Below are 17,915 nucleotides of genomic sequence, written 5' to 3'. Positions count from 1 at the left end.
TGCTCCTCTCTCTGGTCCTCTGCTGGAAAGAGCTGGCGGCTAGGGTTTAACATAACCAAAGACAAATTATTCATTCACTGGACTGGTTAAATACCAGCAAATAAAACAATGAGCAGGGTAATATGTTCTTTTCAAGAACGTACCAGAGGCGTGGCCCAAAGAGGCAGCGCTGAGCTGGTCGCACGTGCGACCCCTATAAATAAAGCCAGATCCCGGCAAGAAGAGGCAGTTATGACTTTGGTAATCAGGCAGCGTTGAGCTGAGGCTGGAGCGGGAGATCCACCACGACCAAAGAGGGGGGAGAGGGAGCCAGATCCCACTCTTCAAATTGCCATTTTCTCATATCTCTTATTCTCTTCTTCACTGAACTATTGTGCACGTCTTTCAATTCATCGGTATTGAAATTGATCAACGGATTCTACTCGGGTGGTTGCAATCCAAAGAAATATTTGAGATATCATCATCATGATCCCTGATCGTAACATGGGGCCTACTCACTAATGTGACTTATTCTCAGAATAAGTCATGTGATACACTTGAGTGTGGGCCTTTTAAATTGTGGCTCACATATATCTGTTCAAATTTAATAAAATAAAAGGAATATGGGCCACTTAAAATACGTGGTCCATTTACAGAAAAAATATTGAAATAAAAATGAGATGTGATCCGTCAGCGCATTTATGTTCGGACGAAGCCACAGCAGCGGTCCCTCTCCCTTCTACTTTGCACTGGTCGTGACTCTCCCTCTCCATGCTCGCAGGTCGACGCCGTCATCCCTGCCAAGAAATGACCATTCATCAGCGATCCTTCGCTCCCCTTCTCCCCGGGATCCTCTCGCTCGCACTCTCATCTCGCCCCCCTCTCATCCTTCTGTGAACATTACCAACATTTGGTGATCAATTGAGAGTATCAATTTCAGTTTGAAGGTTTAATTACAGTGTGGATCGATTCGATCTCGACCAGGGATCATATCAAAATGCCTTTAATCAACAAGATTCGCTATCCCTTAGCGGGTCGGTGTATATACTAGTTACAAGGTACGACAGTCAAATATGAAAAATAACAGAAAATGAATGAAATCGTCTCTAGGATAAAAAAGTACAAGTTAAGGCTGTTTTTCCCCCAAAAATTAAATACTGGGAAGAAGGCGTTTAAATAAACATCATGAGGATAAGGCATCCAGGTAAACCTTCCAAAATATAACTTTTTCATGATGAAAGCACTGAAAAGCCCAGTCTGAAACAGAGGGAAAAAATGTGAGGAGACATAATAATGTAAATTCTCAATGTTTTAAACCGTAAGTCAGCCTGAAAAAGAATTTATCTTTTTCTGTTACTGAACGCTTTTTCCTTCTGCCTTTTGTGGTTTGATGTAATATTTATTATGTAAGGAGAACATAATAGTGTTTCATTTATCAATGTGGGTGCTTTTAATGAGCAGCCTTTATATGAAATCCACAATAATTGGAGGGGACCTGCCCTATAGTTGCCATGTAGAATGGAACTTGTTCAGTCTGTTCGTTGATGATTTTCAACTCTGTGTTGGGATTTATCTTCTGATATCCAAATCTAAAGTTTCACAGATGAAAATAACTTTAGTGCCGCCACCATGAATCATTAATTGTCTTTGGAAAAAAATCAGTTTGCTACATACAGTATGATGTTCAAGCAAGACAATGACAACTATTACTTCAAAGCTGGGAAACTGAAAATCAAGTTTACATAACATGAGGCACAGCTGGACAGATCTGTGACAGGCATATAGGAATGAAGGAAACTCATAACTAGTATAAATTTGATATGGAATTGACTCAATGTTCTCAGGAAGGCCAAAGTATGAAATCACAACATCCAACTGTTAGGGAAAATGTGAAAATTCCCAAAACAAATGTGAAATTTAAGTCATAAATGAACGTTTTTTAGGGATTGAAGTCATTTGTGTCTTAAAGATGAACTTAAATAAAAAAAAATCATGAAAAAAATTGAACCTGAGAACAGTGGATTGAGGAATTTTGCCGCTTCATGAAAACACTAAATATTTTAAGTAGAAAAATCACACCTTTGCTCGTATGTCAATGGAAATAACAAAAACCATAACTAAATGCCTAGAGAACCATCAATTGACAATTAAGTGTCTTCGGCTGATGGGACCTAAGCATCTCTATGACTTAGACCAAGTTTACAGTAGTGAAGGGCATTTTGTATAAATCTCATAATAACATAATTGAGGTTAAATATTAGGACTCACTGCCACACCAAGTGCTGTACTTGTGATGAAGAGATATAAAAAAGTCCACAGAAGTTGAAGGGCTGAAAGGGCACCAAAACTTTCTAGATCCAGTTTCTGGACTGAATTGAAGAGGACAATAGAGGTTGCATCATTCACCACTCCTTCCCCAAAAACTAGACTGTAAAGCAGTGGTGTTTCATCTTGATTCAGAACCTTTGCATGAAGAAACTTATCAGCGTCATTTATTGTTCACCCTTTCAACCATAAAATTAGCTTTAATAAAAAAGATATCAATGAATACCTGTAAAGTACAAACAGAATCGGTCGCTGAAAATATTGCGCCAATGGCTGCATAGAGCTCCACATCAAGTCAATAAAAGATGAAGAATATACAGAGAGGAGCAAAGGTAACAGCAACTCAGATTATACCCAAAAACTGTCTAATTCCAAAAGATGTGACGCCCATCAACTTAAATAATAAGTATACACCTGAAAGAATCAGTGTGCATGTTGTCAGAATATTCCTTCATAACCACTACATTATTATTAATGTAATAAACGATAACAAACAGACAGACTAAGTCTTGTTTTTTTAGCATCAAAAAAGAAAATAGGACGTGAAAATTATATTTTCATGATGATAATGTCGATATCCTGATTGGGGTTTTTCGTTGCAGAGGTCGTCCGCGCAACACTACATCAGCGGTACAGCGGCAGTGTAGGAACACAGCATTTGCAGCTACACGCCTTGGTGGTGTTGCATCCAACCCAAATCAAAGACGTTCTCATGATGGTCTTGCCTTCAGCCCTCTCTCTCGAGGTCGACATAGAAGTTGAACATTAAGTGTCTTGTTCCATCAATGCCCTTCAAGAATATGCCCTCTCCACCAAATGCTAGTTATCTCGCCACACACCAGAGGCTCTTCCTCTTGGTCTACACTCAGGCCATCACTCTCAACCTTCCCTTGACACACCCGTCACAACAAAGCCACTAGACTCATCGAAGGGTTTTTTCCCCCAACAGGTGGGGCCAGCACTCAACCATGAGGAATACCAAGCACGACGTGCATCAGGTCTTAGTTTCCAATGCAACAAGAAGTTTACTCTAGGCCACTGATATGTTCTTTCAGGAAAATGTAAAAGAAGGCAATTTAACAAAAGAATCAGGTCCAAGTCAGCTCAAGAGGAATAAGAGGGCCAAAGATCCTATAAATAAAGACCGAGAAAGACCTACAGTTACGATTTTCAAGTTGCTGGGGTCCCCTCTAGGAGCACAGCGAGAGGCTGGAGAGCAGGAGAAGCCTGCGTCTAGAAGAAAGGATCGCTCAATCCTGGTTCCTGGTATCTTGTATTCAATTCCATTGAAGCTACATTGTGCAAACGTCCTAAAATTATCTCTTTCTACTGCGCATTGCATTGAACTGATAAGATCTTTCTTTCAAGAAGACACAAAAAGGTCACATTTCTGATTTCAATTTCTAGATCTTATCAATTTGTCAATAGTGTGGATGATACAGGCCTCTGACATCGACTCGGACACATCAGAGACAGGCCATGACAGCGGAGCCTCCCTCTATACAGTGCGCATTTCCCTTGAGAAGGCCCTAAGGGTGACATCAAGTAACAGCCTTCGCATGAAGGGACATCTATTCTGGCACAAGATTTTGATATTTGTAACTTCATCCGCCAACTCTGTTAGACGTTGTGGACTGGCCTTGTGGGAAGACCGACCCATATCGCATCTACTTTGGCAATAATCAACCAATGCAATTCAATTTAATTGCCAAAAGAGTGTCATTCCTGATCCAAAAGTTACTACATGGTCAATCTCTTATAGTTGCAAGACATCACCAGCGAAGTGATCTTGAGCCTCTAGTGGCCTCACACCCTAAAATGGAGAATAGCACATTAGTATCTCCTGCTGCATTTCCCTGTCGACGGAGCATGACACATTGAAAGGCAATCCCTCATCCAGCCAGCTACACCGGCATCCCCAACGCAGCCATCATCCACCTACCTTAGATGCTCTCATCTCCCAGGTACAAGGCGACTGCCCAAGGCAAGGCAGGAGGGTGATGCGTTTGCATCTCTCAAGACCAAATTCCCCCCCATTTGTTTGAACTCATGGGAGCCTTCCACCACATTGACGGCTCGATCACACCATCCCTCTCTATCTAGGAGCGTCACCCATCAACCAGTGTCTCTACCATTGACCTTACCTTAAAGAAAAGAGCTGGAATGACTATTCCAGGAGCAACTCAGTGCGGGGATCATTCACTCATCTCACAGATCTTACTCGAGCCCAGCGCTGCTCATCAAGAAAAAGGATGTTGTTTGGCGTCTGAATCGGGCCGCTGCCGTGGCTTCTTCCAAACATAGATGCACTGACAGATCATATCACTGATCTGTTCTTTCTCCGATTCCATGGCTCGTTACTTCATACATTCTATGGAATGATGTTTCAAGGATATATTTACATAACTTTGTATCCTGCTCATAAATTCACCCCTTTGAATAATGCTCTTCAAGATAAGTTGTTTTAAAGATAACCTTCGTCCTGAAGTCCCGTCTTCAGATAAAGTTACCTTGTTAGTCGAAGCACCACTACACCAACCATATGGTTATAAAGAAAATGTGTCTTTTTCAGCTGCAAGCGCCTGCCTCATCGCTTCAACAACATCCATTGTATATGACCAGTTAAAGGAGGACCAGTTAGCGCACCTCCACATCACCCTATGAGTCCCTGGACGAGAATCATTTCAGTCAATACAAAAAAAAAATGTTTCTTTCTTCAGGACAAGCTTTAAAACGTCAGCCAGGAATGAAGAGCGACATCAAAGTGCACAACAATTTGTGCACCCCCTGCCAACAAAACAGAACCTCCTTGTTCGCTCCCTCAGGCCTCCTCGAACCACCTCCCATTCCACAACACGGAGATTTGTAGAAGGCCTTCCAAATCAGGTATTCTTGACAGCAGCATTGTGGTAGTCAATTGCCCCAGCAAGTACAATCGTTTCATGGGACTGCGTCATCCTTTTACGGCGAAGGGCACGGCTGACGTTTGTAAGCAAGAGGTTAACTGTCTCCAAGGCACTCATGCTGAATCATGATAGATCGAGGTAGCGTCTTCACAAGCACATTCTGTACGGAACTAAAAAAATTGCAAGGCACTACTCCGAAAAGAGCGCTGTGTACTACTGATATGATTCCGCGGCGCGTATATGAACGCAAACAGAGGCCCAAGAACTGAAGAGAAGCCCAGCCCGCTAACGAAGGAGTTTGAAGGGTCCGCCAGCCAGCAGGTTAGGGCAGACAGTGTTTGATCGGTAACTCTACTCCCTCTTCCCCTCGCCTCCGATCTTCTTCTTTCGTCTGGTCATCCCGACTCTCCATCCGCTTGCAGGTCTCTACCACCAGCGAGCAGCGGCCACCTCGCGACATCCCACCGTCATCTTCATTCCCTCTCCCTCATCTCTGTTCTTCCCATCTTTGTTCCATAGTTACCTCCCCTTCCCTCTCTGGACTACCTGTTGCGAACCCTCTGTCGGTGGTAATTGATTTCTGTTCTCAAGGGGAGATCGATGCGTCGAGTGGGAATGTATCAATTGGTATCAAAGCTACCCAACACATTTCGCTCCACCATGGACACCCCCGCGGGGTCTCCGCTGACACTCAACTCCGATGACGTCATTGCCAGAGCAGTTGCGGCAGCCATTGACCGCCTTGTTTCTCCTTTGTCCGAACGAATGAGCGACATCCAAGACCAGATGCGAACACTCCAGCTCTCATTCCAGCAACACCTTTCTTCAGCGCCTGTGATGCCTTCCCGTGTCTTTCCCCGACCACCAGAGCCTTTGCCGGAGTCAGACCTCATCGTTCCAGACTCACTCTCAGCTGCAGATGATGTCGAAGGGCTGCCGTCGGGACATCCTCCCCCAGTTCCTCACCGAGTGGCGGCTGACGACCCCACGGGTTCTCGCCTACCTCCATCTGCTAATTTTGAACAAGACCTGTCGGCACCGTCGTTGAGGGGGAAGGGCATTGTGGGTCCTCACCCCTTTGGTGGCCCCGGTGACTTTTGTTCCACATCGCTGGTCGGGGAGCAGGGCCCTCCTTCCAGACGTACTGGGTCCCCACGGCGCTCAGGCCCCTCATGGCAGACATCAGAGCATCCATTCACGATGAATCAAAGAAAATGAGCGCCTCCCAGAGTTCCACTCCTGCGTCTTCCCGTGGATAATGTTGAACCCCCACACACCGCACTGGACCGGACCACTCGATCCCGTGCTGCAATAGGCACCCCCCGGTCAACCACATCGCCTGCCTCCCACACTTCCTCGCCCTGGCTATATGGAGGCGGTCAACTGCATTCTGCATCACGGTGCCCTCGGGGATGAGGCACCTTGGGACGACGAGTGGAATCCTCCGCTCCGCCGTCCATTGGCCCCGGACGGTCATTGCCCGTGGCAGCACGACCGTGACCCCGGCCACCCACGGCTCCGTATCGCAGAACCCCATCTCCTCGGATGGGGACCCCGACTGCTGGCTGCGACGAGTGGAACAGTATCTCCGGGAAGCCCCCGCTGATGACGCGGAAAAGCTCAGGGTAGCCGCGTCCTACATGAATGGGAAGGCGGCTGATCCGCATCCTAGTTTCAACATGACACCATTCTAGTCTCATACTGATCTGCTATGGCTCATCACAGTCATCTTTGCAAGACCTTGACCAGATGCAAGTTGAGCTGGACCAACGTTTGAACCCGTTGAAGAGGCACATGTCCCATGAACAGACCTTCACGAAAGTTCAAGCAGATCACTATCAAAGAGATGTCACCTCTGCAGTGAGAAACCACATATACCTGAAGCTCTAACCATTTCATATGCGATCGCTTGCCAAATAATCCAATAGAAAGCTAGCCCCCAAGTTCTCCGACCACTACACCATCCAGCCGCTCATGGATCAGGTTGCTTATAAGCTCGACCTACCAACTAAGGCAATGATCCACCCAATTTTCCATGTCCCACTGCTTCAAAAGGCAATTAAAGAAGAATGAAAGACTTTAACCTCTTTCCGCATATCTTCATCAGGACTAGAAGTCCTCATCCAGTGGAAGCACCTAGGTCAATTTGAGGCTTCTTGGGAGCTCACAGCCAACATGCTTCAACAATTCCCTGCTATCTCACAAGAGGACAAGCTGGATATACTGAGAGGGAGTATTGATATGATACACCGCAAAGTGCATCACATGAACCCGCGTGAAATGGCTATAACTAGCAATGGTGTGAATAAGAACAGGGGAGGTAAGTAAATCATAAATCCTATCTCTACTTTCTCATCTTCCTTCTCTCATTCCAGTGTCTCCATCTCCCATCTTCTTCATAGTCAAATCAGCAATTCCTTTTTCTTTGCATCACCAGATGCTAATAACAAGGGATCTCTTCTCACAGGGCATTTCTCTCGACTACGGGTAGTCCTCTACTCGTGGAGCCTCTTTTAATCTCTCCTTGCTTCCTCCCCTCTCACCTCTTATTCACTCACAAGTGATATGAGATTCAGATGCCCCTTTTTTTTTAGAAGCTTCTGGGAGTTCCTTTTACCATTTTGAATCTGTCAAATAGCTTACTGGTTTCTAGATCATATCAAGAATCACAGGGGGATCGATTTCGTCAATTATGAGGAGGTTTCCAGACCACTGAATCGAGGGGGCTAGGGATGTTACACTTGCAAGCCATGAACACGACTTAAAAAGTGGGCGAGCAGGATTATGGGTTCCTAGGAGGACCTTGTCACAAAGATCTTGAGAGACAGTTACGGTATGGAGATGAACAAGGAGCATCAAAATCAGTTCCTGTCAAAGTGCCATCTCGTTTTTTGGCAGGGGATGAGATTTTTTTCGTTGAAATTAGGTATTCTTTGAGGCCAGACTAGCAGACGGCTCCTTATTTTGTTATTGGATGGATGACTGATCGGTTTGAAGTACATTATGGGAGAAGTTTTGCACCTATTCCTTCTTTCAGATAACCCTCAAGCCTCTGCCAGAGACTATTGGAGACATGTAATCTGATTTTGGAGTCCATTCTTTTGGACCAGAGGGTGGAGAATAGTTGAGAAGGAAGAAGCGTTCCCTCTCCTAAAGGTTCCCTCCTCTCTCTCTCTCTACATTAGAGCTGAAAAAGGATCCAAGAAGGAAGAAGCGTACAGGGCTTGTGGAGGTGGAAGGAGAGCGCTACCAGCCAGGTAAACCAAATCTTTCTTTCTCCACCTTTTTCCTTCTTGACTAGTCTTGATTTCTTGCAGTAGAAATCAAGATTAGTAGTTATTTCTCTCTCTAAACCACCTGCCCTGTGGGAATTATGTGTTCTTGGCCTAAGAACACATCCAATTCCATTCAAAACACTTGGCAGATCCCAAAAGTGTGCAGTGAAACAGAATCTTGTAAATCTTGGTCAAAATTCATTTTCGACCAAGATTTGTTCAAGAATAACAATTTGAAATTCCTTTTCTTCTGAATTTCTTATTGATTTATTTCTGGCGAATTAAATCGGAAAAATATATAAAAATACCTAAAAATCACTCAAACGTATTCTGAACTTACCTGAATTTTTTCACACTCATTAAAAATCATTTAAATAGATAAGGTCATAATTCACTGTCGTTTACATGCCATTTAATCAAATAAAATTGAATATAATTCCTAAAATTCTTTCACACCTATTTTCAGCTTAATTCCACTCAGAATTGGTCTAGTGATCTCTGTGGTTCAACCTCACTCCGCTATCAGTGAAGAATATAAATTTATTACTTAGTCAAGGGAACTCTGATAGACTCAAACTCAATGAGTCGCCGATATATTGAAATGAACAATGATAGATCGTTGATCAATGTCTTCAATCCAAGTTTGAATATAGAACGATAATAGGAATTCTTCTCCCTCAGTGGCGCTCCTCCTTGGACGACGAGACAGCTCTTCTGGGAGCTCCTTCCCCTCGATCAAGACGGCTCCAGCTCCGACGGCGAGATCTTCCTCCAGGCGGCTCCCCTTGATGGCGAGCTCCTCCCTCCAAGCAATCGACGGATCTCCCGCCCACTCCTTGGCCCTCCCGATTCAAATGAACGGGCACTTCTTTCAATTAGAAAAACGTACGTGACCCTGCTTGTGTGGGGTCTTTATTTATAGAGTCGAGGAGTCTTCCCCCTCTTCACTTAATGGTCTCGGTCAAAGGTCTGTTGACCAGATCTTGACTTCTTCCTCCTTTGGTATTTCCGAAAATGGAACTTATCAAACTCCTCACTTGACCTAGGTGAGTGATACTTAGTAAAAATAACCGAGACCCTTAGTTCCCAGATTATCAGCTAGCTGTCATCCTCGCAGTTAAGAAATGGCGTCACTACCTAATGTTTCAAGCCTTTGTCATTTGCACCAACCAACACAGCCTCAAGCATCTACTGGAGCAACGAGAAATCCAAGGGGATTACCATCATCTTCTCGCAAAACTCATTGGTTATCACTTCTCAATACAGTACAAAGCTGGCAGCTCTTTCATGCCAATCAGGTTGAAGACATCCACTTAGGTGGGGTTTCAATATTCACATGGGGCGATGTCGGGGAAGTCCTACGCGAAGTGGCAGCTGATCCAAAACTACATGCAATGATCCAGCATCTGCCCATGGCGCTAGAAAATCAGGGGAAATTTTCTTGTACCAACGATATGTTACTACACAATGATCGCCTTGTGATATGATAGACGCTATCATAAAAAGTATCAAAGGAAGGGACCCAGATCTGGTCAACGGGCTGTTGACCAGTTCAACTGAATACTGGAAGGGGTGGGCGTCGCCAGGGCTCCTATAAATAAGGGTGTCGCCATCTAGGTATTATCGATCTAGTCTTTTTCTTGGCAAAGAAGTCTCGACAGTTAGGCCGTGGATTCAGGAGTTGCGGGAGGGGAGCTCGCCTGCCGCAGGAGGGAGGAGTCTTCCAAGAGAGGAGACTGCCCTATTGATCGAGGAGGAGCTTCTGACAGGAGGGAGGAGCCGTCGCGATCCGAGCAAGTTCTTGTTGAATTCTCACCTACATTGCCATTTCTGGAAACTCTTGACTTGCAATACTATCATATGTTGCCATTGTTACAAGAGTGTGTAACATGATACCTGCTGGCTCTTCGTTTATTCCAAGTATATTGGCAGAATTCCACGATGGAGTGATTGGAGACCGTTGGGGTTTCCTAAAAACATACAAACAGGTAGCTCAACAATTCTACTGGAGTAGTATGAAGACAGATATATATATATATATATATATATATATTTGAAGTATAAAAGGGACGAACACCCGATGAATCGGTGAATCCTCCATCAAGACCTTACAGTCCCTTCACCATCTATCCAATCAAATTTGAATCCTTCCCTCTCAGCCAATCGCTCACTAGAGCCATGTTGCTTTTAAACCCTCCACTTCGTGTATGGCTCCATCTGTAAGTCATTTTTCCCTTGACCAACACCTCGTTTCGATGTAACCATCTGGCCCACAATAGTCCCAATGATTTTCCACCTTCATGTCCTCTGTCTTTGCTATTCTGGACCGAGTCCCAGAAAATCTTTTCAAATGTCACCTCCAACCTTGATAAGAACTGGCTGGCCCAAATCATGCAAACAAATGAGCATTTAAAAAAGAGATGATTGCAGTCTTCTTCCTCATTAGAGCATAGCAGGCATTGTGACGATGTGTCCGGATATAGCCTTTTGCGAAAAACTCTTGTCATTAGTCTTCTTCGTGCTAGCAACCAACCAAAGATCCACATTTTCAGCGGAACTCTTTGTCGCCATATGAATCTACATGCTTGGATTAGCAACATATCTTCTTCTCGGGCCTCCCATATCCTTGTGTAGGCCTTCTGGACTAAGAATGGGCCATTTGTCCATACCCAACCATCTTGCTCTCTGTCATTTGGTCTTAATTGGATTAAGGATTGTTGCATATCCATGAGTTCAGACACCCACTGGTCGGATAAAGCACCCTACATGAAGACGTATATTAAGAAGCATGTGAATGCCTGTCCTAAATATCAGCGATTCAAATCATCCACTCTCTCTCATGTCGTCCTCCTCCAACCTCTACCGATTCCGCAACAAATCTTGGACGACATCTCCATGGATTTTATTGAAGGACTTCCCAAGTCAGGTGAAATGGATAGCATCTTAGTGGTCGTCGATCGTCTCAGCAAGTACAGTCATTTTATTGGCATGTGCCATCCTTTCTCTACTCGAGCTGTTGAGGAAAAATTTGCACGCGAGATCGTGAAATTACATGGCGTTCCAAGCATGATTGTCTTGGATCATGGCAGCATCTTCTTAAGTCACTTCTGGAAGGAACTTCAAACCTTGAAAGGCACTCAATTGAAGCACAGTTCGGTGTACAATCCCAAGTCAGACGGCCAGACCAAAGTCGTCAACCGTTTACTCGAAACTTACCTTCGTTGTTTTGCAGGGGACCAACCAAGGAAATGGAGCGCTTGGCTCCATAGGGCAAAGCCCTGTTACAGTACATCCTACCATAGCTCCATTAAAATGTCTCTATTCCAGGCGGTTTGTGGCCGAGAACCGCCAATGCTCATGCGTTACGGCAGCCCTGCAACACCCTTGGGCGATCTTGACCACCTACTGCAAGAGCGTGACCAGATGCTGATGTTATTGCGCCAACACCTTGCGCACGCCTAAGCCACAATGGAAACAAAAACCGATCGCCACCATCCACCACACTGAGTACAAGGACGACGACATGGTTTACCTGAATCTGAAGCCCTTACCGCATGAGGTTACTCGCCCGCCTTCCGAATGAGAAACTGGCAGCCAAATTCTTTGGGCCCTACAAGGTCACCCAAAAGCTCGGCCCACAGGCCTACCACCTTGAATTACTGCCCAAAGCCCAGATTCACCCAGTATTTCATGTGTCGCAACTAAAGACAGCAGTGGGACTAGCACAACATGTTCAACACCCTCCTACTGGACTCACGCAGGAGAACGAATGAACGACCACCCGAGCAAGGATCGCAGCCTTTTGGCCGTCTGCCATGGCCTAAAGTTCTCACAGCACTGGGAAGGAGTGCCCAAGTTTGAAGCAACCTGGGAACTGGCCGACAAGTTGTGCCAACAATTTTCTGACTTCCAACTTGAGGGCAAGCTGGTCACGTTGGGAGGGAGTCCTGATAGGATCCGCTCCAGCATCTACGAACGTCGCCCTCGGTCTACCCAACAAGGAGGCTGTTACGATCCCCATGGAGATCTAATAAAATCAAGAAACGGGACGACGGATGGAGAGGAAAATAGCAGAGATGGAAGAGGTAAGAGAGAAGAAGAGAGAGCGATAGGAGAACAAACTCTCAAGAACCTCCGAATCGGGAGTTCTTGCCCTCACGAAAGCCGGATACAGCTACTCGTGCCAAGAAACCACAAGGTAATCATTCATCAAAAGTCCGTCTAATGACCTTACAAGGGGGTATTTATAACCCTACGATTTCAAGAATCTGTTATTTCATAAGGACTCTAACAGAGGCGAACTGGCCTAGTCGGGTCCAATACCAAGACCTTAAGAAGGTCTTTTGATAGTGAACTAACGAGGACTTATTTGGAGAACTGTCGCTCACGCACCAAGCGCCTCGCGTCAGACGAGGGAAGAGGCGAGGGCGGCTAACAACCTGTAAGACGGAATGGCGCATCGGACAAGAGGAGGAAGGGGAAAAGAGTGGGCTGTGGGAAGAGTTCCCGCGGAGTTACGAGAAGGAGGGAGATCCTCTCACCGACTTGTTGTAGTCGTTGCCGATCCGGCCGTCTACCCGTCTGTCACTATAGTCATCTATACAGACTTTCACATTCCTTTCATCGTTTGTTTCTTTCTTGGAACACCTTAATCTGGATACGGGTATTGCTAGTGTTCGGTTATCCTTGTTTCTTTCGACGACATTGTTGAGTTTTGCATCTATACAATGGTTATCGCTCGAGAATTTGAAGGATCGTACCATCTTTCCAAGACGCGAGAGGCACCTTTGACCATCGTAAGTAACCTCCGCGAATTCCGTCCAAGGTCCCCCTTGACTCATCTCTTACTTTTGCAGAAGACCATCCCTGAAGTAAGGAGTCGTACTTGGAAGCTCGTGGCGTGCATCATTCCATCATCCGGGCATGTCAACCCACCGGCCATCCTTCTCTCTGTTTTTCTCTTCTTTCCATGTTCTTCTCACTGCTCGATTTCATCATCTCTCTCTCTCGTAAAAGTTCATCTTTTGAAAGTACACTGGATTAAAGTTACAGGGAGGGTTCGTAACACATTGCCAGATCTACCAAACCAACACAGGCCAAAATCAGAATACAGGATTCTACATGCTATTTCCTATCCCGGAGCACCCATGGACTGATATATCTGTGGACTTCCAATGATGCAACGGGGCAGATTATCTTTTTGTTGTTGTGGATTGCTCTTTAGAGATGACCAAATTCATTCCTTGCAAGATGACAAATGATGTTGTGCAGCACAAAAACTTTTTGAGGTTTTTTGCTTCCATAGAGTTCCACATAGCACCAGTTCTAACCATCATTCTAAGTTTCTGTGCCATTTCTAAATAACCTGAAGAAATCAATAATGGAAAAAAGGCTCAGCCCTCATAATCAGAGGCAAAAAATTCAACAAAAAGGTAAAGGTACATAGAGGTAGGAATTGTCCTAATCATTCTTAACTTCAATGAGAGTATAAATACCCCAAGTGATGGGGATTAGGACCAAGAGTATTTGACGAACTCTTCATCCATTCCTATCTTGGTTAAAGCTGCATTTGCTGATCATAAATCTAGAATTACAGCATTTTTTAGTTCTTAAATTCCCTTCTCCCTCAGTGCATATGCTTACCTCAATTCTATTCATTTCTAAGTCATTCTCAAGGATCATATTACTTCCCCTCCCTTCTATGCAGTTGCCACACTGATTCCCAATGCTTCAATGAAAATCAACCCTCCTTTTTCGGAATCTAGAGCATGTTGCCTCAGATGGCTAATTTCAGGGTCATTGCAGTCAGATAAATGCAAACATAGAAATCAGTAACTCCCACAAAGAGATCATTTTCTGCTATTGTAAAGGTGAAGATGATCCTACAGCAGTTGTAATCAAAGATACCTGCTCCTGCGATTTTTTTCAGCTGAAGACAATTGCTTCAAAATGTGAGACTTGTAACCCTTATTCTATAAACAAAAGCAATGGTATATTGGGACTTTATCCAGGATAGGCTCTGATTGCAAGCTTAGTACCATGTCAAAGACTTCCACCAGTCAGTAATGGAATCTCACCCCATTAATTGCAAGGGAGATTGCAAAAGACTTCCTCATTATATACTCTATATGTGGTTAGAAGGTGAAACCCTATTAGGAAAATATCCATTGGGGTCCAACAGTGATACAAATATGATAGGAAAAAGTAATACCAAAACAAGATAAAAAACGCAGGATTATAGCAGAAGAAAATATGAAATCACTAATAAAGCCACTAGGGCTGAAGATTTCTGATATCCAACAGATTTAGATGTTCTGCAATGTTTTTTCTTTGCCTCTCACCAACTTTGTATGATGTGGAAGTGAAATCCTACTCAGAGATGTCACAACTTTTGGGGAAAAAAGCATGTCATCTTTCTTTTTAATCACCCTGAAATCTTTCACGTCGTCACCAATCCTTAACATTTAGGTTTGATGCATGATGTTATCCTAAGACAGACTGGGAATGAGGAGAGGTCAAGGGACAAAGGAAAGGACTAGGAGATAGAAAGGGCCAGAAGAGAGGAGAACCATAAGAACAGAGAGAACGGAAACTATGAGAGGGGGTGGTAGCAGGTAGGGAAACAGAAAGACAATTCATTCCAAATCACCCAAATTTCCATTGGTTCATATTGGCCGTTTTTTACTTGCCCAGACTTATTGGGCCCTGATATGATCCTTGACCCTTCTCTAGGCAGTCTCCTTTTAGCCTCCCCCTTCTATATCTCCCCCTTTTTTCCCTCCTCCTTTCTGTCCTTCTATGTCTCCTCCTTTCTGTCCTTCTATGTCTCCCCCTTTCCATGTTTCCTTTTACAAGCACACCTCTCTTTAAAAGGGCAAACAGAAAGTAATACGCTAATGGTTGTTCTTGTCCCTCCTCTCCACATCCGAGTCTCATCTCGTCCCCTAAAACCCTCGGCTCCCTCTTGAACCGTCCATCTCTATCCTCTTGAGGTTAACGTTATCGGAATTCCATCAAAGACTATACAACGAGCAGGTTCGTATCAGGCCCTAGTGCACCCGATTGGCCTGGATTCATATCAGCGGTATTGACTTCAAAGAGGTATTTGCAAACCAGTAATATTGATTGAGACATATAGAGATCAAAAATAATGAGCATATATAAAGAGTGAACGCTGTAAATCCAAAGGGTCACTGCACTGCCAAAAAGTTGAACAATTATGATTCTTTCAAAAATGATGTGCCCATATTTTTCAAATTTGGCCAAAAAGTAATCAGGGTTTGTTCAAAGTGATTTCTATGGAAACAAAAATACCTCCTGATATGAAGCAAAATGATATAACTGTTCCAGCAGCTCCAAACAAAAATATGACAGAAAAGTTTTGGAAAAATTGTTTCTTCTCAACCTGAAAACTAAACATGTGGAAAGGACGTCAGGTTGATTACCTGCTATATATATTTATACTCAGAAAGACTAAAATATTAAAGATTTATAATCGTTGTCCTTTGGGGAAAATATAATAACGATGAAATTGTAACATTCGCATATGAACATAAAATATGGTTTTTTTTTTTTTGAAGAAAATAGGCAGACCACCCGAAACCGGTGGCCCACCTGATACTATTAAAAAAACAAAATCATGTACACATCATTTACAGATTGACCACACATCCTGCTTTTATCCCCCTACCCCCAAAAAGATATTAGTGCCCCAACGTCGGCACTCTCGACTGAAGCCTTTCCTCCCTTGAACAACACTTCGTTTCAGTGCAACCATACTGCCCACAGTATTGCGAGAATTCTCCCCCACTCCATTCTGCTCCGGTATCCACCCGTCGTGACTGATGCCCAAAAATCGTCGTCTGAGGAGATATTCACCCCTAAAATCTGTTGCGAGGCCCACACTCCTTGAGCTAGGTGACATGTGAAGAAAAGGTGTGAGCAGTCTTCCTCGCCCCTAGCGCACAAGGGGCAGTCAACGGGCTCTGCTGATGCCCACCTCCGCCGATAGACCCGGGTGATGAGTTTTCGTCTCCTCAACAACCAGCCAAAAATTCTCACTTTAAGAGGGATCTTTAGTTTCAGCATTATGTGACATGCCTGCCTAACTTCTGGGTCATCTCTCGTCACCCCTCGAATCTTCAAGTATGCATCCTTCACCGAGAAAGGTGGCCCATGCCATACCCATCTGTCTCGATAATCTGCTGAAGGACTGAAAGGTAGGAGGATCTCTTGCATTCCCAACAACTCCTCAAACCGAAGATCTGATAATGTCTCAGAAAGGGTTGGGACCCAAGCCCCATCCCAACATTCGCTGACCGTGGCAGTTGGGTTCCTTGCTAGAGCAAATAGTCTGGGAAATTTCAACTTCAAGGGGCCTTGTTTGGACCAGTTATCTTGCCAGAACCGAAAGCCTTCTCCATCACCCAATTTGGCATCAAATAATTCACGAATGTGAGGGATGATTTGACGCAGGCTGCGCCAAAAAGGGGACTCCCCCCTTCTTCTCACCCATCGCCTTTCCCAATCCATATCATGGCCATACATGTCTCTTAGGATATTGAAAACCAGACCCTCCGCAGGTGTCATAACTCGTTCGACCCATTTAGCCAGCAATGCCGAATACATGGATTCCAAGTGGAGAACCCCCAGCCCTCCTTGTTTTAGAGGTCTACAGACCACATCCCACGCTACTAGGGGTATCCCCCTAGGATCCCCCTCTCCCCTACCTCCCCAAAAGAACCGCCTCATTAATCCCTCTAGCCGCTTTGTCACAACTGCCGGTGCTTTATATACTGACAAGAAGAGTATAGGGATCGCTGAGAGCACCGACCTCAAAAGTACTAGGCGACCCCCTCGGGATAACACCTTGTTCTGCCAGTCCTCCAACCTGCGCTCCACCTTGTCAATCATTGGCTGCCAATCTACAGCTAGGAGGCGTCTCCCTGTCAGCAGAAGACCCAAATACTTCATTGGAAACGAACCTCGGGGTGTGCCTAGCGCATTAACGCATTGGATCTCGTCGTCCAACGTCAAACCAAATCCCACAAAGGCTGACTTTTCTCTATTGAGACATAACCCCGAGAAATCAGCAAATAATTCTAATAGGGATGATATGATGTGAGCTTCTGTCGCAGCTCCTTCCATGAAGAATGTGGTGTCATCCGCATACTAGAGTAGTGGAATACCCCTAGGGTAGCTCGCCGTGTGAAAGTCGCGCGGTAGGCCGTGTTCTCACGCCTTAAGGGTACATGTGGCCAAAGTGTCTGCTACAAGGACACAACAATGGGGCTAATGGGCAACCTTTTCTAACTCCTCTCTGTGGGCGGATCCATCCTCCTTCTGCCCAGCCATTGACCAAGACTAAGAAAGAGTGGGACGTAACACAACGTCGCACCCATGCCACCCAGTCCTCGGGAAATCCTCGCTT

General features: G+C 44.8%; 1 protein-coding gene across 3 annotated transcripts in view; it reads right to left on the bottom strand.

Moving 5' to 3' along the window:
* Nucleotides 1-17,915, bottom strand: part of LOC144715573 (sodium/hydrogen exchanger 2-like) — a 72,327-nt gene that overhangs the window by 44,316 nt on the left and 10,096 nt on the right. For 2 of the 3 annotated variants that reach the window (XR_013584657.1, XM_078590507.1), the window contains exons 3-7: nt 15,800-15,897; nt 2,659-2,718; nt 2,531-2,577; nt 2,248-2,442; nt 1,103-1,236 (exon numbers count right to left, since the gene is read on the bottom strand). Coding sequence is in view for 2 of the 3 variants with exons in the window: in XM_078590507.1 (XP_078446633.1) it covers nt 1,103-1,236; nt 2,248-2,442; nt 2,531-2,577; nt 2,659-2,718; nt 15,800-15,897 (534 nt within the window). In the remaining variant the exon portion in view is untranslated. The remainder of the gene's footprint in view (nt 1-1,102; nt 1,237-2,247; nt 2,443-2,530; nt 2,578-2,658; nt 2,719-15,799; nt 15,898-17,915) is intronic. The other variant, XM_078590508.1, reaches the window with a different exon arrangement.

The sequence above is a fragment of the Wolffia australiana genome, chromosome 19, assembly GCF_029677425.1.
Source record: "Wolffia australiana isolate 7733 chromosome 19, ASM2967742v1".
Classification (NCBI taxonomy): Eukaryota; Viridiplantae; Streptophyta; class Magnoliopsida; order Alismatales; family Araceae; genus Wolffia; species Wolffia australiana.
Note: the sequence above shows the minus strand (reverse complement) of the source record. Positions and strands in the feature narration are given on the sequence as shown.